The following is a 25,491-nucleotide window of genomic DNA, read 5'->3' on the forward strand; positions in this document are numbered from 1 at the left end:
TTTTTATCTTATTTACAGAAATATTTAAAACGAATTTTAAATTTTAAATTCTAAAAATTATCTTTACATTGAAATCTATCCAGGGCAGTAAACGTAATTTCAAGTGACCCTCCATGCAAATATGCCAATGGCCGATTCACAACGATACCTTGAAATTTTTATCTGATCAATAATGAGAAAGACATTGGTCTTTTTTTCAAGGTTGAAACGTGTTTAATTCTGATGATTCCTTTATATTTTCCTGCAGTAGAAATGCGGAACCTTAATATTAATTTCCTTGGTCGTATTCCAGATTCACAAAATTGGGTTTACTTTAAAAAAAAAGGACCAATCCTTTAGTTCATAACAACGCTAAAACGCAATTTTGTTAAACGCACTTTTTATCTGAAACGTAAAAACCAAAGTAAGAATTTTTTAGAAATACAAAGATGTTTAGAAAAGTGAATGGGTTTCATGAAGAAAAAATAAAGGAACGCCTATTTTTGCTTAAATACTTTTTTATACCAAAAACGATAAACCAACAAATGCGAGAGCAATATATTTAACAATTTACATACATTGTAAGATTTCTTATCATGTGTAGAGTACTGTAAATAATTGTGGTCTGGGGTTTTCTTTATTGCGTAATTCGTTTAATTTTGTTTAATTTTTCAAAATAAATGGAAAAATATTTCATCGAAATAAACGCGTTGATCGATGTCGAGTTTGCAAGATAAATTTTCACATTTTTTAAATTTTTGTAAACAGTAATTTGAAGGGTACTGCGAGTGTGCGAATCTCATTTAAAAAATATATCAAGAATTACGCTCATTCGTCTGGAATATTCAAAAAAATTTTGACCTCAGCCAAACCCCTAACTTTTGGGTATCAGCCATTGTTTTTACAACATCTTTTTTTGCTTATTATATGTTGGATCAGCAGATATTAATTACTTTCTCGTTTTCAAATTATGTCTTTAAATTTTGAAACTTATTTTGTTCGCTTGCTTTTGTGAATTATCAACTCTTTTTTGTCTCAAAACCGGATTTCCGCCCTGACAATTTTACTTTATACAAGAAAATTTTCTTTTTAAAATGCTGTTTATATATCTTCATGCATTTCTATTTTGAAAAGTGGAATGTCCCCCCCCCCCTACTCTTCATGCATGCCAATTCTCTAATGCCGCAAAGAAAACTTTTGCATAAAAATTGTGGTAAAATACTGGAAATGGTTTAAACTCAATATGTATTTGTCATTATTACATTTTATATCTCTATACTACTTTCAGGCTTTTTTAGAAAAGATCGTTAATAGGTAAGTAAAAATTACGCAACGACACTTTTCAAATATCAGGGTTACCAACAAAGAATGAAACTATAAAGACGACCTCAAACTATTTAAAAATTCACGATTCCGGGGTTAACTTAAGTCCTGTGCCTTGAATATAATCTTTTTACGACTTAATTAATGAATACCGTTTCACGGCATAATCAATGAATAGGCAAAGAAAGATATAATTAATTACAGTTGCAGAAAATCATAAATATAAGGAATCAGACAATATAAATTCTGTAAAAACATCTCTGACTGAAGTCTCATCCTTTTATTGTGGGTATAGCTTAGAACTAAACGTTCAGTTAAATTTTTCGTTTTTTCTGAAAGTTACTGTTAGTAAACTATCTTAGTTATTTTAACGACGTAAATGAAATATTTATATTTCATTATTTATTCGTTTTTGCCTGTTAGATTTGTGCAATTTTAAGTAGAAAAACTAGGAAAGTTGTCATTAGTTTAAAAATGCAACCAACCATTCTTTTTAATTTCAGGTTTTTTTCATAAACGGAATTCACGGAATTATCAGATGCGGCTTATGGGAGGCCGGGGGCATCCCAAATCCCCCTCCCTTTAAAATTTTGGGAATAATTATCCCTGGATTAAAAGCTTAACCCTGAAAAGAGGAAAGTTAGGACTAAGTTTCGTGCCGAGGGAAACAATGAAAATAGATTAATATTTCCCAGGTATTTGTCAAAAACACAACTAAGTTGCTATAAAGAGGCTGCATCTTAACTCTTAACGTAATTTTAATTGCATGCTCTTTTTCATTTATACTTTAATTCAGAAAATTCTTATTCTAGTTTTGCAAATATATAATGGTATTAAATTTTTGAAATGGTTAGAATAGGGTAGACTATCTAGCATCTAAGGTTTCCATTATTTTAGAAAAAATTCCATTTTCGAAGCGGAATGATCCGGGTAATTTATCCGTAACGTGGACTTCCGGGATAATTCCGGATGAAATGGATTTGATCATTTCCATCCATTCCCTAAACATGAAAAAAGTTAAGTCTAATGCTGTAAAACCGGAAAATTCCTGTTTCCATTTTGTAAACCGGAAAAATTCCTATTTCCATCCCGTAAACCGAGAAAATTTCCGGTTTCCATTCCGTAAACCGGGAAAATTTCCAGTTTCCATTCCGTAAACCTAGAAAATTCATGTTTCCATTCCGTATACCTGGAAAATTACTGTTTCCATTCTGTAAACCGGGAAAATTTCTGGTTTCCATTCCGTAAACAAGGAAAATTTCCGGTTTCTATTCCGTAAAACGGGGAAATTTCCGGTTTCCATTCCAGAAACCTGGAAAATTCCTGTTTCCATTCCGTAAACCGGAAAAATTCCTGTTTCCATTCCTTAAACCTGGAAAATTTCTGTTTCAATTCCGTAAATCGGGAAAATTTCTGGTTTCCATTCCGTAAACCGGAAAAATTCCTTTTTCCATTCCGTAAAACCGGGAAACATTTCCGGTTTTAATTCCGTAAACCGATATGTTTCCTGACTCCAGAATTTTTTTTTAGTCAGGTCCACAGCATCGAACGAAACTATAATTTTAGTCTATAACTAATGTAACTCAAACGGCGTTTTAGATTCAGGGTGTCCCACAAAGCGTGATAGTAGCAAGACTACTTGGTAGTCGTCTTAGAACTTTAAATTTATTTGTGACATTCAATCGTCAACCAACTTTCCCATGTATGATTCTTGAAACAATAACCCCAAAATTCTTCTAGTCCTGAAATTTTTTTTTTTGTGTTGTCAAACTTGTCAATATTACCGGAGATATCAAGAATTTCGTTCAGATTTACTTTTTTTAAATAAAACCAAAATTGTCAAAATATGAACAAAATTCTTCTAATCTTCGGTAATATTAAAAGCACAAAAAAGGCAGACCACATTTTAGATTATCCCAGAATTTTACTTCTAAAATTAGATTTACACATAAATGCCACAGATTTTAAGACGACCTTCGTCTTGCTACTGTCATGTTTTGTGGGAATCTTGTATCTAAAACCATGGGTCAGAACTCTCACATTTTTTGAATTTGCGTAGATAGCATAAAATTTCTTGTTTTCTAAGTACTTCACAAAAGAAATACAAATAAGTACGTCAGGTAAGGTGCTGCGACATTAAGGAGATCGAGTCTTCAAATTGATTAGCACTTAATGGGATTAGATTAGCATGTGATGGGATTTGATTAGCCACAAATATAATAATTATAAAAAATTAAATTATTCTGAGACATGATTGACACTTACAGCCTGAATTAATATTGCACAATAAGTAAAATTAAGTCAAAGAACTGCTTTAATGAAAATATTTTTTAGGATTTATAAGAACTTAAACTGAATACAAGATATTCGTTTATGTACGAACAAATTAAAAGTTATGAACGTTTCCAGGTCGTTCGTTTTATTCGTTGTACAATAAAATACAAGTGTTGATAATTTCTCTGGAAAATTCATTTCGTTTTATCTTTTCAACCTTAACCGGCTTGAATTCCTTTAAACTTCAGAGTTAAAATTATTGATAGATTGGAGCTCAGTAGGTCAGTTTCCAAAGCATCAGATAAAAGGTTACCCATTGTAAATCTAAAAATCCTGTAACCCACAACGGTTGAGAGTTAAAAGACGACCCATAACTCTTTTCTATGGTATCACCGTATCATTAAGAAACTGCTATAAATATGATCAGAGCTGGGAACCTTAGAATAGGATACCATTAGTCCCGACTGCTTAATCCGAATATCCAATGTGGACACTTTTGATTTCTTGCTTAATCCACTCTTTTTTGGATATAGTGCAGAAAAATCAAAAACCGGTTTTTTAAAATTAAGAGTACTTCCCGAGCTGGCAACTTTTGAATGGTGGATATCGGGATTAAGGCTTGATCCACTCTTTTTCTTAATCTCCAGATTAACATAATCTTGCAAGATTATCTTTAAAGTGTATGAAAAACGATAAAATTCAAATTAATATTTAATCATCTGAGAAACTGTAGCAGCCAATCAGAGAAAAGCGGGCAACCAATGAGAGAACAGAAATATTCTCATTGGAGAAAACAATTAACGGATATCCAAGGAGAGAGAAAAAAAGTGGATTAAGGTCTAAAATGAAAAGTTTCCACAGTGGATATTCGGATCAAGAAGTCAGGATTAAAGTTTTTCCATTCTAAAGTTTTCAGCTCCGTTTCTGTATATTAATCTGAAATGGCGCGCAAAATTTCAAATTTACCGGCTTCTAATACGCGACTCTAATTGGTTGAATTTTATACACTTTCCAGGATACAAGTACAAGATTGAGTTAGTCTTAAGATTAAGAAAAAGAGAGGATTAAGCATTAATCTCAATATCCACCATTCTAAAGTTCCCAGATCTGTTAATGTCTTTAATGAGGATTGAGTTGAGAAAGGAACTAATTTACAGTTGCAGTAAATCCTGACATTGGTAATTCCATACAGTCGTTTCAGAAGTTTTAACCTTAGTGGGTTACCCTGAAGATCACGCAGGATAAAGTGAAAGGGGGTATAGGATAAATCCTGAGAATCTCAGGCGTTGAACGATACCTATAAGACATATCTATCTGATGTTCTTGTCTCGAGAAATATAATATAAAATTGTGTCAAAGTTATACGAAAATTCATACATATATATATATAATTTTGTATAAAAGTAATAGGTTTAAACAGATCTAATTCAGCAACTGCAATATCCCAGATAATCTCAGGTTTGCTCCCATCATAATTTTTAATAGATACTAGCAGAAGGGCCCTGCGTTGCCCAATCGGCTCAGCCGTTTAGCCGGATGTACGTAACATATATATATATACGAACGTCTGGTTAACTATATAAAAAATTGATAGTATTATTAGTATTACATGTAGTCCGTATTATGTTAGCAGAACTTCAGCCAATGACAGTACAGTATACTGGTCACGTTATTTTCATCTGTATCATGTAACCATTACTCTGCATTTTTCCTTTACAGTCCCTTTAAACAATATAACAATCTTGGGAATCTTCGGAGCGGGGGAAAGCAGGCGGCCATGAGCCGCTACTATTTCCTCTTCCGTGTCACATATTATCTTTGTTCTCGCACTTGCAGCCATGAGCCACCTCTATTCCCCTTCTGGACCACCACGTTTGACTCTTCCTAACAAAACTACCTTTTTACACGATACATTTAGGGCCTTTAAAGTGTGATTTTCAAAAATCCAGCCGAGTCACGCAAAATAGCACATCTTCTCAATTCTACACAGATCAATACAATCATATAGAAAAAAAAAGAGTGGTCTGTTTTATATTTTAACAGATAATTAGGTCAGTTTATGTATTGTGGGAGTAGAGAAAAATTGTTCAGAATTGTAGAATAAGTTTTTAAAAATCACAATATTTAATGTGATTGCGTTACAGATTTAATCACAAAAAACGTTGGATTTCAGCAATTCTCTCTTAACATTTCACATTTTCACAGAAGGAAGCCCTTCAAAATTAAGTGTATATTATGGTGCGTCATTTTTAATACTCTCGAAAATAAAACATTTTTTATGAAAATAAGAATTTGCAAGAGAAAAGTTTTGCAGTTTACATTAAAGAGGAATCATCCTTTCTTCATATTTACACTTAAATACTGATCAAAGAATATGAATCGGTTGGATTTGTAGAATTCACGCTTTCAATATACCATCAAATAAAATAATTTTTCCGGAAGTCATATGTGTTGGCCCAGAAGGGGAAATAGTGGTGGCTTATGGCTGTCGGAAGAAAAAAAGCTAATGTGGCAGGGAGGGGAAAAAGTGAAGGCTCCTAGCCACCTGGCTTCCCAACTCATCTTCGTTACTTCTGTATTTAAAATTGTAGTGTAACTTTTAGCTTCAACTCGGGAGTTTTCACTGCTAACAAGTATTCAAAATACACATAAATATCGAGATTTAAAAGTTTATTCTATATCTACATATTTTTAACAGATTTAAAGAGAAAGTTGGAATAATTTAGCTCCAGGTCGTGATCAACAGGATCCGACCCTTCAAATACAAATAAAAAGACTAGTTAAAAGTTTTAATAGTTCTTACAAATAAAATTTCAGCAGAATACTGAATATAGACAAAAAGAGGAATGTATCGATTTTCGGCCGTAAAAAAGATGTCAGAATTGTAAAAAAAATGTTGGCTTGAGCGGAGTTTAAAAATAAAACCGCCGCCAGAGACTGGTGGATTGAATATTATGTAACAATTAATCAAAGTTGAAGAATGGCGCTACTCGGTTAAAAAATAAAAAACTTGAAACACGAACAAGGGAAGAGTGTCCACAAAAAAGCGTGTAACATGTATTCTTGAGACACCCTGCAGGGTCGGGAAACAGCGAAGTTGAGGGTAGGAGAAACAGGGTAGCTGAAAAAAATGTTTAATAAATTTGTTTTCTTAACTGTAATTTCACAATTTGTTTTCTTAACTGTAATTTCAAGTGACCTTACAAATAAAGAGAGTAGCATGTCTGATTCACATAGACAGTATAGACAGTAGACACACAACACAAGATACCTGTTTAGCACAATAAGATGTGGCGTTGTTCAGCTTGAAATATTTAGTTCAGATTTTTTCCGCGTAATTAGAAAATCTACTCGTTAATTTTTGACGACGTTTTTTGTATAGCAAGTGAATCAGACACGCCGCTCTATAAATGGAGGGTCACTTTAGATTACGCATTCAGTCCTTTCAGAACTCTTTAATATCAAAATTGACGAATTCAATGACAAGAAACTAATTTACCTTGTGGGGAAATGTAGCAATCACATAAAGACAGAAAGCAGAAAATGCAATAGGATTGGTGGGTAGAGGGGCAGTAGAGGTGGGCGGGCCGAGATATGAGTTTAGCCCACCTCTCCCCAAACCCAGGAGATGGGCGGGACCCACTTACTTAGATGTCATCATCGTTACGAACTCTGAATAAAAAAAAACTATTAATACATTTAAAGCGTAAGTCGGGACTGGTGTGAATTTGGCCCAGGTACAACAATACTCTTTGAAAGTGTAAAAATATAAAAAGAACATAATTAAAAAAAGTTACACATCACTACATGAGGAAACGAAAGAAATGGACAAAGGGGTTAAAATTTCACAAGAAAAGACCAGGGATTTGCGATTCCCGAAATACAAGGTGAAGATATGAGTAGTATTTTCAAAAAGAAAATTAAATTATCAAAAAATCCGGGAGATAAGAAATGTACTTAAATAAAATAAATAAAGATAAGAGTATTGTTTCACCATTAAGAAATTTAGAATTATCAAAAATCCTTGAGATAAAAAAGTTTCGAAAAAAAACGTGTTAAATGTGTTGAGCTGTCATAAATGGCGTCAACATTGAATATATCCAATATGCAACTGCATGAACAAAAAATCCAAGTGTAAAATTCAAGAATTAACAACAAGTATGCAGCTGCAGAAAATCATGAATGCCAGATATGCTTTTAGTAAGATAAGTTTAGTTTAAATTCATTCTATAATAATGTTTTACCACAAGGCTTAATATCAGATTCTATTCTCCAAGATAAACTATGAGAATAAAACTTCTAAAATAGAAAAAAGAGACTGTAACTGACCTTCATAGTTGACCTGACCATCACCATCAATATCTGCCTCTCGGATCATCTCATCAACCTGAACAGTGTTTATATCAACCTGAGCAATGTTTATATCAACCTGAGCAATGTTTATATCAACCTGAGCAATGTTTGTATCAACCTGAGCAATGTTTATATCAACCTGAGCAATGTTTATATCAACCTGAGCAATGTTTATATCGACCTGAACAATGTTTATATCAACCTGATCAATGTTTATATCAACCTAATCATGTTTATATCAACATGATCAATGTTTCTATCAATCTGAACAATGTTTATTTCAACCTGAACAATGATTATATTAATCTGAACAATGTTTATTTCAACCTGAACAATGATTATATTAACCTGAACAATGTTTTTATCAATCTTAACAATGTTTATATCAACCTGAACAATGTTAACATCAACCTGATCAATGTTTACAGCAACCTGATCAATGTTTATATCAACCTGAACAATGTTTAATGGACCTAAACAGTCTATATCAATCTGAACAATGTTTTTGTCAACCTGAACAATGTTTATGTCAACCTAAACAATGTTTATGTCAACCTTAACAATGTTTAATCGACCTTAGCAGTCTATATCAATCTGAACAATGTTTACATCGACCCAAACAAGCAACCTTTGATAATGAAAAAAAAACTTAGAATCCAATAATAAAAATCTAATTTATGGCCTAATCATCCCATTTTTTTTTCTTTCGGCCTAATCATCCCTATTTTTTTCTTTCAAGTGTTGCCCTGAATAGTGAATAAGTGAGTAATGAAGCGGAACTCACTTTTGCAAAATCAAGAAGAGTCTATTCAGCTTGGTCGGAATATATACCATCCAATAAACACAACCTCACACAATGAGTGGATAAAAATATTCAAGTTCATTTAACTCAAATATTTAATTTTTAAATAATTAAGTCACTAGCATTTCTCTCCTATAATTTTCCTTTCTAGTACTTCTCCAAATCCTGATCTACGAATACGATGCAAATAAACCAAACTTAACCAAATATATCCGACTAAAACCGGAACAACTATTTTCATTAGCTTACTATGCAACAAAACATAACTTCTACATTAGTCTGCCAGAGTCATGTAACATCACTTTATCTCAAACCAAAAATACGCAAAACTACACAGTGCGTATCACCTCCTCATATTGACAGTTTGTATGCCTACGCCCAAATCGTCCCCCGACCCCTTAACAATCAACATTTTTATTCAAATTTGAAACTAACAGGACTTAAGGTAAAATAGGCCATTTTTAAGGTGGGGGGGAGGAGGGGGGTTATATTCAAACACTTCTATGTCCTACATGAGTATTCGAAACGAAAAAATACAGTCCTCCCAACTGGAAAGAGAACGTACAGCCCTGACCAATCCCTTTAAATCCGCAATAATTACCTCCTCGTCTGTAAGCTTCTCCCCAAGATTTGTCATCACGTGACGAAGCTCGGCTGCGGAAATGAATCCGTTTCCATCCTGAAATATTCAAATTTAAATATCTTCCATCAGTCAATAAATCAAAGATGAAGTCGAATAGAAAAGTTTAAAGATTTCAAAGGCTTAAGGGGAAAATGGGACGGAATAAACCTTGAATGGTCCCCAGGCATACATTTTGAATAATATTTAATGCTCTATGCAAAGATATGAAAAAGTGGACATCAGCGGTTTGAATACTAAAAAATTAACTCAATCTATTTCCTCCAACAAAATCGGTTAATTCCCCAATTTCATCAAGAAAATTATGAATTCAAGGAAACATATTCCAATGATGGGCATGGACATAAAATTGAGTGAAAGATAAAATAAAAAGTTCAGCTATAAATTTTGCAGAAATTAAACAAAAACTGAAAAATAATGGCAGCTAAATCAGAAGGGGAGGGGGGGGGGTCTGGGGCTGGTATATAGGAAATAATACCCCGCATTTGCTGCCTCAAAGCATCAACAGATATTCTTATTCGGAGGCTGTAAGGTTTCCAGGTCCATGCGGGCGGGGGCAATTACCCAGTATGGGCAGATGGATGGAGGAGGGGGGCCCGGTCTGAGGGGAATAATGGGGCAAGGGGATTACTTGTAATTTGGAAGGGAATATAAAGTGCAGAAGAAAAGTCCAAACCAACATGAAAACGAAATTTCCGTGAAATAATAGGACTTAAATTTTAGTACTGCCAATAACATTTTTTAAATAAGGATTTCCCGAGCTTTTAATATTTGAGTCAATAATATCCTCCTTCCCTTTTCTCACGAGGCTTTTCACCAATAAACTATTCTAAATAATACTAACAAACTCTATGACAAAAATGAAACATCTCCCACCCCCTCTTTTCTTCTAGGTCTATTAGTATATATCCTATTTGGAAAAATGAAAAATATACCTTGTCAAAGACTCTGAAGGCTTCTCTTATCTCCTCTTCACTAGAAAGAAGAAAAATCAGTTTGAAGGTTTGAAAGTTAACAATGTGCAGTGTGTCAATTGGTTTCAGCAGAAATAAAAATGTTGTCATTGATAAATTACTTAAAATCAAAAAGTTATCCTAGAATCAGATAGTCCCTTAAATGAATAGCACCTGCTGATCACCCGTATAGTTTTTCAACTGACAGTATTTGTATGGTTTTATTTTTTTATCCCTGAAACAAATATTAGGACAAGCTTCTTTCAAATTAGAATCAAATAATAAAACCAAAATGGTCAGAATGAGACGAGAGACACTGATTAATACAGGGAATTGATAAGCGTAATTTTAGGTGACCCATCATCAACCCAATTCACTTCCACAGTTTAAAGCTTAGTCTAATCAAGCACCAGTTAGACACTTTTAAATTAAGAAACTGAAAATTTTCTACTTGAATGTTTTGTCCAAATCTACTGCAGAAAATATTAATTATCTTATTATCAAACAAGAATAAACCTGGAAAATATCTTCAACATTAGAGGGTACCTTTGTGAATAAGAAAATATCTTCTTAACATGAAGACTTGAAATAACGCTTAGTCATTTTTATTATTATTATCAGCAGAAAACCAATCATTTAATAAATTAGGGTCGGCGCTCCTCTTAACTAAATTTTATCCGTGGGTACAAAAATATCTTCTTGACAAAATCTGCAACATCAAAAATACCTGTCTGTGTCCTTCATTTTCCGCGCCATCATTGTCAAGAATTCAGGGAAATCGATTGTGCCGTTTCCATCAGCATCGACCTTGAAATTATCATATTTTATTAAAGTTTGGCCGGACCTGGTGTTGTCTAAGGGATGCAAGAAACCTTCTCAAATTATCCCAGCCACTGCAGCATTTGTGCGTGCAGTGCATTCCGGACAGTTTTGATAATTTCTTATTTCCCAGATTTTCCCAAAATTTGGCAGATTTCGCATTGATAAAAAATTAAATTATTTCACCTCGTTGATCATGTCTTGAAGCTCAGCTTCAGTAGGGTTCTGTCCCAGAGAACGCATAACCTAGAAAATTATAAAAATTATTGATTTCTCGAGGAAAAATTGATAGTGTTCGGATGAAAGCGACGAACATTGAACATGTGCTTTGGAACTTCAAAGGTTGCAAGGTAGCTTACAGTATGGATTCAGTTTAAGATCAATATTCGACCACATAATTTTAATATTTATATACCCCCCCCCCCCCTCTGGTTTCTAATAAAGCATAGATTTCAAGCCAAAGCGAATATATTGTTTGAGCTTAAAACATAGAACAAATTAGCTCCTAACCACAAGCCAAATAGAGCAGGTTAGATTATCACTTCAAACTTTGTTGAGGGCCATATCAATTTCTAATTTCTAGCACAGTTTAGAAACTTAGAAACCCCCCCCCCCCACAAAATTTTATGTCCAATTACTAATTCATTTCACCAAAGGAATTCCCCCCCCCCCAGGATAGGATGAGTTCCACTTACTGTTCCCAACTCCTTGGTGGTGATGGTACCATCTCCATCTTTGTCGAAGAGAGAGAATGCCTCTTTGAATTCAGCAATCTGCTCTTCTGTCAATTGATCAGCCTAGAGAACAAATACAAATCAAAATCGCACATAATCGATTAAAAAAGCACAAGAAATCGCGAAACATTAATCAATTGCCTGACTATTTATAAATGCAATTTATCAACAAATCGAGACCCATGAAATTGCTCGTGAAAGGTTAATAAGACCCCTTCAATTACAATTTGTGCCATGAGAATGAAAATTACTTGAAACACATATTACACATTGAATAAAAATTTAAGTTTACTCAAGTAACCCCGTCTCCAGGGGACTTAATTTTAACTAAAAAAAAACTAACACACCGAATAGAACAAGGTTCTGTCCTAGAGAACGATGATTTATGATCATGTCTTGCATAAAAGATCGATGAATAAAAATTGATAGAGGGGGGGGGAGTTTTAAACAATCATTCTCTAGGAAATTACCTAAAACAATTATTGTTTGCAAAGAACAAGAATAAAAAAGATTAATATACGAAACAAGAATAATGAACTGAAAAACTGGACAAAACTGAAATCAAGGATTTCTGCGCAGCTCGTCCAAGCTGACCTACCTGAAGATGCAAGCTTAGAGTGGCAGAAATCCTTGCAAATTAGTAGCAGAAAAAGAAGGGAGTTACAGACGAAAAGGGGGTGGGGCAATAAACCTGACATTTAAGTTCAACAATCTTTAATTACCTCTCCTCCGCTCTGTAAAATAAAACTGAGTTTAATGTTGAAATTTCATCGATTAATTGAAACTAAGAGAACAATCTTAAGTGCGCTAACCATCTATATAATATTTTTACATCAAGTGTACCTCAATGGTCATACATAATATTTAAATTTAAAAAAAAAAATTGTAAAACACATCATTAAACGGAAAATAAATCAAAGCCGATAATTGGCAAGGTCAAAGAAATAACATGTTAATGACACGCCTCATTAAAAATGAAAATACTCTACCCTATGAACAAAAATTTCCTAAATAAACAAAATAAAATGATAAAGAACAACATTTCCTTCCCTTCAAAACGTAGTTTAAAAGTTAAAAAGTAAGGATTGCCTTACCATTTTTGGATTTGAATTGTTTTATCACAGTTAGCGACCGAGTGGTATCTTAAACTGATGCAGTATTGACTATGAACGGCAGAGTCTGCGGCTTTAATATCACTCCGCAATGCGGCGAAAAGGAACTATTTTCTCTAGAGTAAAGATGGGAACAGACTAGAGGACATTACGGATTACAAAATAAAGAGCGAGTCTTAAAAAAAGATTATTCGTGATATTATTATTATTGATCTGTTTTCTGAAAGAGAGAAGGTGGTGCAAGGAGAAGAGGAGAAGGAGGGGGTAAATCCTCCAAAAAAGGGGCGGCTGAAAGGGGACTCTAGAGTAAATTCAACTTTCCCAACAGTTTTGGGCGCTTAGAATTTATAATGTAGATTTGAACGAATTTGACTAAAGTTTCGCCATAATCATAATCATAATTTAATCCCTCTTCTTTTCAGGTTATTTAAAAATTATCCCTAAATAGTACTTAAATATACCCTGGAAAATATTCCAGGGATATATCAATTGCTTAATTATGTGCACATGCATGTACATGATAATGAGGCAGGCTTCCCATGCACTATGATATAAGGAAGGTATTGAGGGTTTTTTCATTGATAAATTTTTTGTAACGGCGTTGCCCACGGATTTTCAACAGTTAAAATGTTGGCAAAAAAATGTTGGCCAATTTGGTCCAGCTGCTTCAGCAAACTCTAAGTTATTAAATTATACAAGTTTGTACGAATATAAATATAAGAGATTTTTCATTTGAATTGGTAAATGCACTTTTTAGCTTTGTACATTGAGACTGAAAATGGTTTTGATTTCATGTGTGCTGCAGATGACTATATATTGAAAGCTTTAAATCCTTAGTTCTTAGACTTTTGCAATTTGGAGAACTTGAGGTTTAAAAGAAGAAATTTTGTATGTTCATCTATATTATAAAAAAAGAGATCACAACTTGTGTGCATGGAATATGCTCGATCTTGAATGCTTGATCTAAATATCCAATGTGGATATTTTTAAATTAGAAAATTTCATGATGCTTGCTCCCTTCATTTTACTTATCAGAGTATTATATCACCACTAGAGCTGGGCACGTTCTGACTTTGTGGAAATTTTTCCGTTCGCTTCTAGAACGAGGGCCTTTAGCTAGATCATTCCATTCTCGTTCCTTTATTTTCAATCATTCTGTTCTTCTTCCATTCTGTCCCGTTCCGTTCCGTTCTAAGTAGACGAACAGTCATCAACCGTTCCATTCTGTTCTTGGCCTTCTTAGTCGAAGTTCCATCTCTCTTGTTCTCTTCTTAGTCAAGAACGTTTATATCCCCTGTTCAGTTCTATAGTCAGGATTCCATCCAAGACAAAAGTTTTATATAGAAAAGAGTTGGTTAACAAGTAAAAATTGCGATTTTATAATAGAAAGTTCCACACAGCCTTAAATATACTTTAAATTATATATTTTGAATTTAGGCTTGAAAGAATAAGCTTAAAGATAATTTCTGGGCCGAGCAATGTTTACTTTTGTGCGAGTCCTAAAATCCTTAATATGTACAATATACAGAAGTTATAAACTGAAACCTGCTCTGTAGCTCTGTAGTCTGTTGTCAGTTTAGAGGAGAGGCCAGGGTAGGGGGTGGGAGGTTTATAGTGGGGGGAAGGCCAAGGCCGAAGGCGAGTGGGTTCAGCTGTGATCAAATCAAAAAAATCTTACAATTATTTCTAAATGATTTGGAACACATATCTGATTTAAAATGCATTCTCAACTTAGAACGCGTCCTTGATAATATGAACGCGTTCCTGATTTTAAAAAATCTTTTTAAAAATTTCTGTTCCGTTCCGTTCCGTTTCTTTCCTTTACAAATAATTCCAACATTTTTAAGAAAGCGTTCTATGCTTTTGTTCTTTTTTCGGAATGATGGCATCGTTCTTGATCGTTCCGTTCCCCTCAGGTCTCCGTAGATGGAGATCAATAGTCTGAACATGCTTGACTGCGAGCTTAACAATCAAAACAAAAAAGTTTTGAATTCAGAATAGACTTTAACGAGGGGAGGAAGGCCAATCACATCAATCTCTAGTCCGAACCACATTCTCATCATTTTCTCGTCCGTACCACATCGAAATCCTCGTCCTTTCAAAATTATCTTTTTTAAGTGTCCGATCCTTGAAAATAAATACATTTTTTAAAAAAAAGGGCGACGTTAGGGCATAGATGAAATACAAAATTTTCCCAATTAAATTTTAGATTTGTGTAAAAATGAAAATGCTCCATAAACGATGTTCTACAAAAAAGCGTCTGTATCTAGGGCCCTTTCTTTCGTGGAAAATGCCGCAAAACATTCTCAAACTCGATGTAAAAAACTTTTTGTAATATTTCAGCTGAATTTGGGTTAGAGATATGTCTTACAATTTTTATTTGATTAAATACTGTTTGAATTCATAGGGTTGTGACCAATTATAATTGTAGCAAATGATTTGAATAATATAAATTGAACATTATTTTTTCTAGAATTTTAAGCATGCGGCAGGCAGTAGTGATCTCTTAGTGGGGACAACAAATCTACCTTATTTGTAAATAAATCAGAAATCAATGATTTTTTGTATGGGTTGAAATGGAAAGATTAAAGACCATGTTCACGCGAGTTCTTTGGTATAAATTTTTATTTGTGAAAGTTATCCATTTTGGAGGCAGAAGAGATTCAATTTTGAACCTAAATAATGTTTGACATCATTCTCGTGGATATGAAGATTCCAACATCTCAAAATCCTTGAAAAAATTTATTCTAGTCATGTTTTATGCCCTAACGTCGCCATATTTTTAAAAAATGTATTTATTTTCAAGGATCGGACACTTAAAAAAAATAATATTGAAAGGACGAGGATTTCGATGTGGTTCGGACGAGAAAATGATGAGAATGTGGTTCGGACTAGAGATTGATGTGGTTGGCCTTCCTCCCCTCCTTTAACTGCATGTGGAATCTGGATCAATTTCTGGTTTTGATATTTAGAAATATAACTTACCTACAAGGTGTTCCAATATAACTTACCTACAAGGTGTTCCAATAAACATGGGAATTATAGCTTACCTACAAGGTGTTCCAATAAACATGGGAATTATAACTTACCTACAAGGTGTTCCAATAAACATGGGAATATAACTTACCTAAGGTGTTCCAATAAACATGGGAATTGAGAGAGGACTTGAATATTGTCTTATTTCAATGGCTATTTCCGGAGGCCTCAGTGGCGGATATAAGGGGGGTTATTGGGGTTATTTACTCCCCCCTAGAATCCTGGGGGTAAATACCCCCCCTAGAATCCTGGGNAAAACAAGGTGAAAGCTGAAAGGTATGTCATGAAGCCTTTATTAGATTGAGTTTGTAAATCCCAGAAATGAGTGGAAAATGCAAATCAACCCCAATTAAAACCAATAATTTGATATACATCATGATATTTTTCTAGGGGGGGGTAAAAAAATTTCTAGGGGGGGGGAAAAAAAAAATTCGGCGCGCTTCGCGCGCCAAATTAAAAATATTTACCCCCCCCCCCTACAGAATCCTTATATCCGCCCCTGGCAGAATTGATAGTGAAAATATCTAAAAAATACTTAATTAACCACCTTTCCCTTTCCCAGGAAAAAACAGCATAGTAAAAAAACAAAGATTAATGCATTTCCTGTTACTAGAAAAACATTCGTATTCTATGATCAGAGCTTTTAAATTTGCTCAGGGTCAGGATTCATGAATCGCTAAATTGAAAACAGGGTGGACTTCTTGCCCTTCCCCCTAAAGGGGGGGGGCAAGCCTTCTTAAGGTAGAGACATGCCAACCCTTAATGAGTCAAGGGGGGCCCTTGACCCCACTTACTCCCCCCCCCAGTTGCGTGCCCGGCTATTTTCTACATCAAATAAAATTTGAAACAAACCAAAAGTAAAAAAAAGTTGACTTTAATTTTATTTAATCATTTCAATTGAAAAAAATTATTTTGGAAATATCCTAAATTTTGGGAGAAAATCCGGGAATCAATCCAAACTTCCCGGATTTTTTACAAAAGAATGACATTTCTTCTGTTACTGTGAAGCTGTAACCATTTATAACCTATAAGGCCAATTGCCGAGCGTTATTATAATTGCAAGTAATTCTAAATCCTTTTCTCTAATTCTTTAATACCATTTACTTTGTTAAAACATTTCATAAACTTTCTTGCATTAAAGTATTTTGGTGAGATGGAGGCGCAGTTTTTTTTTACATTATTCTTGGACTTGATGGGGNGGGGGGGGGGGAATCAGGGCTTCAGGCATAATGTACCATGCTTAAACGACGCGAAAATTTGTGAGAAAAAATACAATATATGCGAAAATTGTGCAAAATTTGCATATTTTTTTTGTTAAACAGAATAACTAAAATTTTGTGATAAAAGCAAAAAATTTCGTAAATTGATTTCTACATTTCGCTTGAAACCCTAATCAGACTGCAACTATAATTGAGGAAAATATATTTTAAAAAAATTACAAGAGTTCACCCTGTCTGCCTGAAGCCCTCTTATTTCATTCTTTTCAGTTCCCCCTAGTCGATACTTATACATGTCTGCAGCTCTGTTCCCAAATATGCGGGGAATAGTGTGTGTGTGTGATATAACATACACACACTTTCACTTATACAGACAAAAAGACATATATGTATTCTAAATACATATTTAGGAGATTTAAATACATATTTAAAAAGATCAAAAAATCGAATTTTAAAAATCCCTTAACATTTATTAATATTAATTACCAAAATAAAAAAATCTAAGTTCATGATATTTTCAACAATTTATCAATTGTTGAATTGTTGATGAATTGAACCATTGTCAATTAACAAAAAAATATATGTTTTTTTGTTATAAACAATACAGAGTTGGACGGTGTGTATTTATAATACCCCCTCATCCCTTAAATAAGTCCTAATTTCGTCCAATACGTATCATATAATCTACTTTTATTTGCCAATGCCGCAGGCCTAAAAATTAAATTATTTATAAGTCATGATAAATATTATTTATATTGGTGCAGTCAAAATTTCATAATTCTATTTTATCGACAGAATGAAAAAATTTCTAGTTTCTAACTGATTTTCGCAAACCGTGAACAGCTTCTCCAATGTTAAATTCTTTCGATAAAATTAATTTGATCTGGTTCTTATAAAAATATACTTTTGTGAGCCTTCTTTAAACATCATAAAAGCATAAAACCCCTAATGGTTGCCAAATTTAAAATATCTTCAATATCCATATAAATATTTTGCTTGTGTGTTTGTTTGCTTGTTTGTTTGTTTGTATCCAATAAACGTCAAAACTGCTGAGCCGATTGGGCCAAAATTTTTTGTGGGACTTCGCGTGACGCCAGGGTAGGTACATATAAAAGATGATCGAATTTTCATAAATGTGTCCTAACAAAATTTCGATTTTTGAAGTTTTGAAAATCCACAAATTTTTTGTATAAATCCGCTAATTTTTTTGTTTGTTTTTGTTTTACAACGTATATAATAAGAAAAAATGTATGGTTTTATAACTACAGCAATTGAATTCAAATTTCCCGCCAAAACGACTGAAAAATCCTAGGGATTCTTGCCGAGCTCCGTCCGTGTCCTCTGAGTCCTCTTGACACAATTTGCTGTATATCGACCCGGTACTTCCGATGGGGGCACGGGTCTGTAAGGGTGTACAGGCACGTGACTAGAATTTAGAAAGGGAAGGGGCAGGGGGGGGATTATTCCATAAAATTGATTAAAAATATCTTTTTCATAAATAAAATCAATATATTTCTTTCATATTCTTGTAATTCCCCTAAACCCTCATTTTATTAATGATATGTTTTATATTATGAATTACAATTTTTGTCAATCCAATTGTTAAACTTCATTTACACTTTAATTTAGTACAGATCAATAATTGTAGATATATAATTTTTATTTGATTTTTTCGGATTTCAACTTTTTATTTCAACGATTATAGTCAATAATAGTAAAAAAACAGCTATAATCATTATATTTTATTTTTACATTTGGACACAATAAAACTATTTTTCTGACAAGCGTTGCCTTCGAACATCAGAGGCTCTATGTGAGAATCTGAATATTGATCATATTTATTAATTTAATTAATGTTAATATATTAAAATACAAATGTTACTGTTAATTAATATTATAATATAAATGTTACAGGTTAATGTTAATGTTAATGTTAATGTTACTGTTATCCTACTGACCATAACCAAAGGCAGCCGATCTAATGTAAACAAACATGAGTAACTGTGAATCTTGTCGAAAGAAAGTGATAGATAGATAGATAGATTTGTGTTATTGGTTACAGTCTTTATTATTGTTGTTACGCAAAAAACTATTTCTTCAGCAGTCCAAAAACGTCACAGCAAAGTGTACGGAAACCATATCGCCCCCTCCTTCTATATGCAACATATATATATATATACGAATGTCTTGTTTTATTATGTAGATAATTATCATTATTAAAATTAGTATAAATTATGAGTCACGGAAGTTCGTAGTAAGATTTTGACTCCACTGGAGACCACCGGAGGGAATTCTTTTTCACTGGAGGGGTTTGAAAAAATGCTTTTTATAATTCAAAACTTTACGCAGGGTGATTTACATTTCACTTGAGGGATTCAGATGTCCTTCCTGGAGGGTTATAATTCCACTGGAGGGATTCAGTTATCCTTCCTAGGGGTTTATAATTCCACTGGAGGGATTCTAGAAAGGATATCTGATTCCCTCCAGTAGAATTATAAACCCCCTGGAAATATATCTGAATCCCTCCAGTGGAGTTTTAAAACCCTGGGAAGGATATCTGAATCCCTCCAGTGGAATTGTAAACCCCTGGAACGATATATGAACCTCTCCAGTGGAATTATAAACCCATAGGAAGAATTTCTTAATCCCTCCAGTGGATTTATAAACCCCCCTGAAAACATTTCTGAATCCCTCCAGTGGATTTATAAACCCCCTGGAAAGATATCAGAATCCCTCCAGTGGAATTATAAACCCCTAGGAAGGATAACTGAATCCCTCTAGTGGAATTATAACCCCCCAGGAAGGACATCTGAATCCCTCCAGTGGAATGTAAATCACCCTGCGTAAAGTTTTTAATTTTAAAAGGCATTTTTTTTAAACCCCTCCAGTGAAAATAAAATCCCTCCGGTGGTCTCCAGTAGAATCGAAATCTTACTACGAACTTCTTTGAGTTATAAATTATTTTAATAATATAATTTTATTATTCTTATTATGCATAATCAAATTATTATTCAAGGTTGAAAGAAATTATTCCGAACGGAAATGTTTTACCTAAAAGACGACATTTTAAGTAAGAATATCCAATTCTTGTAAAGAAAATGTCATAACTATATAGAATATCAAAGAAGAAAGATGACAGCTAAAAGCTGAAAGGTAGAAGAAAAGCCTTTATTTGATATAGTTCTTTTAGCCCTAGTCTAACCTAACGGCGTATTTCTACATTTTTATTCATAAAACATCCGCCAAGTAAAAAGCATGAAAAGAGACATAGGGAACAAAGGGAACAATATAGGTTTGACAGGTCAAAGTTTGATCGAAAGTGCATGGACATAGGGAACAAAGGGAACAATCTATGTTTGACAGGCAAAGTTTGGTCGAAAGTAGACATAGGGAACAAAGGGAACAATATATGTTTGACAGGCAAAGTTTGATCGAAAGTAGACATAGGGAACAAAGGGAACAATATAGGTTTGACAGGTCAAAGTTTGATCGAAAGTAGACATAGGGAACAAAGGGAACAATTTATGTTTGACAGGTCAAGTTTGATCGAAAGTAGACATAGGGAACAAAGGGAACAATATATGTTTGACAAGTCAAAGTTTGATCGAAAAGAGACATAGGAACAAAGATAACAATGTATGTTTGACAGGTCAAGTTTGATCGAAAAGAGACATAAGGAAAAAAGGGATCAATATATGTTTGACAGGTCAAAGTTTGATCAAAAAGAGACAAAGGGAACAAAGGAAACCCATAATTTGACATACATCAGGGTGGCCGAGAGTTAAATGAGTTAAATATTTTTCTAAAGGGGGTATAAAGCAAGAATACCATTACCTTAAAAACCAAATAATCAAAACTCGTGAAAACCTCAAAAAATTTTACTCTAAACAGTTGGGAACACAAGCCATTTTAAACAAATTAAAGCTTTTTTTCTCATGGTTTTGCAATAATTATTTTTTTAAATATAAGTAAATATCTTTAAAAAATTGAAATTTACTTTTGTATTTAAAAACTACATAATTTATCATCACCACCCACCAAACACCACACATTTACTCCATCTTTCTTTCTTTCAACCCGCCCTACCCCCCCCCCCTTTCTCCTAGTTTTCTCTTTCCTGTTTTTTTACGGTACTTCCCACCTCTGTTCCCTATTTCCCTTTCCCCTTCTTTCCTTTCTTCTTCATACATCCTCTCTTCTTTCAGTTTCAGCACTCTCTACTTCCCACAATCTCCTTTTACGACTTACTTCCATTTCCCCTTTCATTTTCCTTCTCTTCTTTCTCATCTCTTCTTTTCCCTTTCTCTTTTTACTCTTTCCTCATCCCACACTTCCACTCCTCTACACTAGTATCTCCATAGTAGTATTCAGGATTTCGTCCAGACGGGGGGGGGGCGGTGCTAATTGGCTGCTCCTTAACAAGGGGGGGGCGGTGCTAATTGGCTGCTCCTTAACAAGGGGGGGCGGTGCTAATTGGCTGCTCCTTAACAAGGGGGGGGGGGGGGTTCTTTTATACTTCTTTCTTGGATATCGAATGCGTATTAAAATAATATCGGGTTTAGTAAAACCAGGGGCTTAAGCATTAATCTTGATGTCCATCATTCTAAAGTTTTCAGCTCAGAGCTAAATGCTTAAACTCCTGGTTTTACTAATCCCGAGATTATTTTAATACGCATTCGATATCCAAGAAAGAAGTATAAAATACAACCAATCAGGTGATATCATGTTTGAAAAACCGTTTTTTTTCTGGTGTTAACTGTGTCATATCAATTGAACTAAACATCGATTAAATTAATATAAGTTTTGGATTAATGTTTGTAAAGACTCGTTTAGAATGATGATCGTTCAAAAATGTGATAAAATATAGTTTTTTTTTTTAATAGGTTCATATTAACATGATTAAATTTATATTTGCTCAAATGCTCAAAAAGCCGGCTTGTGAACAGCTGAATTTAATTCAATCGGACATTAGTTCAATCGATATAGCATTGTATCTGTAATTGTTATCAAACGTAACTTTTATACAGTAGGGATATCCAAAAAAAGAGGATTAAGAATAAAATCAAAAGTGTGTACATTGGATACTCAGATGAAGCGATCAGGATTAAGGATATCTTATTCTAAAGTTTTCAGCTCTGTACTCACTGCTTTTGATTATTTAGTTTTTGAGGTATTTCTCCGGTACAAATTTCTTAGGAGGGGTTAGGTATACGTATTAAAATCCCCCCCTAGAAAATTCTTAGCTGCGGCCTTTTTGTAAATCTAATTTTAATAAACATAAGAAGAAATAGAACAAACACATTCTTTTCATCTTTTCATCTTCCATTTAGCAAATGTATTTGAGTCAGGCTTTAATATACAAACACAAACATATGGTGTAATATAACTTATAAAGTACCGTGACTAGGGATGGGCACTTTAAAATTCATATATTTGAAAGCACTTAAAAAATCGATGGATTAACATATGTCACATCATCACATGTTTATGTTTGTCAAAAGTAAAAATATTAATTTCGATCATTTTTCAGACGTACTTTTTAAACTTTTAAAAAAAATTCTCCCTTGCACTCTAACCATCAAAGTTAATGAGCAGGCCTTGAAAAGTTGGACTTATAGGGACATGTATCCCAACTCTAAGGGCAAAATCCATATTAGACAAAAATAGCGCAATCGGGATAATGTTACGACATATTTTTTTTCTCCTGAAAAACCAAATTGGCCATGGCCGGAAATTTTAATAAATTCGACACATATCACTTATTACCTCAGCTTTACGTAGGTTAATGAGCTCTAAAATATCTTAAACCCATAGACAGCAAGTGAGAAGTGGAGAAAACTAGATTTATACAATATACAACTAAAATGTGTTTCAATTTTTATCATTTAAGGTTAACCTCTATAAAAATTTCTTCTGATTTGTTAATTCTACATTGATAAATTTATGTATATGATAATAATAGTGAAGCAGAAATACTCGAAACATTTCATTTGGATTGCCTAAAATCTCACGAAAACTTCAGAGTCAAATGCCTTTTTTCAGTCTAAACTATACAACAAAGTTTGAATGGAATTTTCTCGAAAATAACTCGATATGGATTTCCATCTAAAGCCAGGACATAGTCTTAGCCTACTTTCAGAATCTGAAAAAACCTCATGTGTCTTTGTTTTTAAAACCTACTTAATGGCAGATGTGAAGGGTGAAAAGTTAATTTTATAAAAAGATCTAGACGTCTAAATGTAAAAAGAACAACTTTCACCTCAATCCCACTTATAGATTCAGCCTGCTTATAAAATTTTTCATAAATTTTTAAAACAAGGTCGACTGCAATTGTAAACTTGTTTTATTTGCTAAATCATAAAATAAGGTATTTAAGGCAGAAGACTTAACTTATCCTTGGGATCGTCATATTTTGAGAGTTGAAGCCCAACCCCCTTTTTCCGATCCTATATCTTGTATAGAGAAGAGTGAAATATTTAAATTGTATTTGAAGCAAAAGATAAACAAAGATAGATGTATAGATAAATACGGTATAGGACTCAGATGGATAACAATTTGTTGGAGTTGAAAGCAGGCCTTTTCTTTTTAAACATATTTACAGGGATATTTACTATAATTACTAGCTCACCACTCAATTGATTATTCAAATGGCAAGTTTGATTCACAACGGTACTCTATAAACTTCTTTATAAGCGACAATTGTTTTTTTTCTGTTTTAAACCGAGTTGAATTCTGAAAATTTCCCTAACTGTCTCTGCACCATAAATGCGAATTGTAAATTCTAAATTTAAAAAAATCACAACTCTCTGTTACACGGGTGGGCCAGCTTTACATTAGAATCTTTGTTAGAAAGTCACAGGAAAAAAAGATTCTGGGAATAAAAACCTGGACATAAAAGTCAGTTTTCTGAAGTCCTAGGACAAAATGTCACTGGAAATAAAGTCCTGAGTTTTAGATTCCTGGGAATTTGTTATGTTTGGAAATGGACATATGTGTACAATGTAATTGTACTTTGCACACTGTACATAAATTTATGAAGGAATGTGTGAAGAAGCTGTAATAAAGCATTTTCCTGTATTCAAACTTGCACATGAAAAAGGTAAAGCAATTATAAAGTTTGAAAGGACTTTACAAATTTCAATTTTAAAGAAAACCTCAGAACTCAAGAGATAATATTCAATTTAAAAAAAATGTATTCTCAGCCAAAAATGTTTAAAGAATTTCGATAGACTGATATTTTTAGAATTGAAATAAACATTTAAAAAAATGATCACAGTTTTTATTGGAACTGAATTAAATGCTTTTACGGCTAGCTGAACTATTTCTCATCGCTGGCTGGTTCAATTAATATTTGCGGCACAGAGATTTGAAACTTTGAATACAAACTTGGTTCCAAATTTATTTGATTAATAAGATAAATCTCATATTTTGTGGGTAACCCTGTATGTCTCCAGTGCCCAACCCCTATAACCTCTATACTCTATAATGTACTTAATCCTTGTATTTTTTACAGCTAATGAGGGAATCCCTCCATTAGCAGAAAATAGGGGAATTTCAGAGAAATAGAGGAATAGAAGAGGATCAAGAGGAAAGTGGAGAGGGACAGGAGGAATAAGGATGAATGAGGAAGAAGAGGGATGATGGAGGGGTGGGGTCATGAAGGTGGATTAAGGAGAGGGCAAAACAAAAGAACAATATTTTGAATGATACTAGGGCCTCTCAACAGGAGTTTACAAACCTAGGGATAAATATTTCCTCACCCAAAAATTTAATTTTTATTTTTAAACGTCAATCAATTTTGCAAGAATTTTAGCTAATTTTGAAGTTTTAAATTCGTGCATATATAAATATATAGAACTAAACCTGTTATATAGTAAATAGGACTTTAGTTTCATGCTGTGCGTAGCCTAGGTAAGTTTAAAAATAAAGTAGTATAGACGTTTTTTTTCAATTTTCCATACCTGATTCACATTGGAACCATTGAAACCTTTATCAGAACAATTATGTGGAAGATATCGTCGGGTTTTTAGATGGAAAAGTGATACATCCTGATAATTTCCCAACATTGTTTCTGCATGAGTAATTCACTTGTTTAGAGAAACCAGAATAGAAAAGTATTATTTCGGATATTAAGAGCGAAATTTTTCAAGATCTAATTTTAATTAAATCTTATACTCCAGTCCTATAGACACTACACGTAGCGATCCGAAAAAAATGGAAAAACTTTAATTTTGAATTTTAAAATTTGC

General features: G+C 33.5%; 1 protein-coding gene across 2 annotated transcripts; it reads right to left on the reverse strand.

Annotated features, from left to right (window-relative positions):
• Positions 1-6,229: 6,229 nt before the first annotated feature.
• LOC111705118 (calmodulin) lies at positions 6,230-13,079 on the reverse strand. Of its 2 annotated transcripts, XM_023477575.1 has the most exons (10): positions 12,972-13,068; positions 12,600-12,611; positions 11,839-11,940; positions 11,330-11,389; positions 11,052-11,131; positions 10,307-10,346; positions 9,333-9,410; positions 7,906-7,963; positions 7,076-7,248; positions 6,230-6,697 (listed from the first exon to the last, which is right to left on the reverse strand). In XM_023477575.1, the coding sequence occupies exons 1-9, from the start codon at positions 12,972-12,974 to the stop codon at positions 7,220-7,222; spliced, it is 462 nt and encodes a 153-aa protein (XP_023333343.1). In that variant the 5' UTR covers positions 12,975-13,068; the 3' UTR covers positions 6,230-6,697; positions 7,076-7,219. The 2 variants fall into 2 exon arrangements, with proteins under 2 accessions (XP_023333343.1, XP_023333344.1); XM_023477576.1 differs by lacking the exon at positions 12,600-12,611 and having other exon boundaries at positions 12,972-13,079.
• Positions 13,080-25,491: the final 12,412 nt, after the last annotated feature.

This window comes from Eurytemora carolleeae, unplaced genomic scaffold, assembly GCF_000591075.1.
Source record: "Eurytemora carolleeae unplaced genomic scaffold, Eaff_2.0 scaffold650, whole genome shotgun sequence".
NCBI lineage: Eukaryota > Metazoa > Arthropoda > Copepoda > Calanoida > Temoridae > Eurytemora > Eurytemora carolleeae.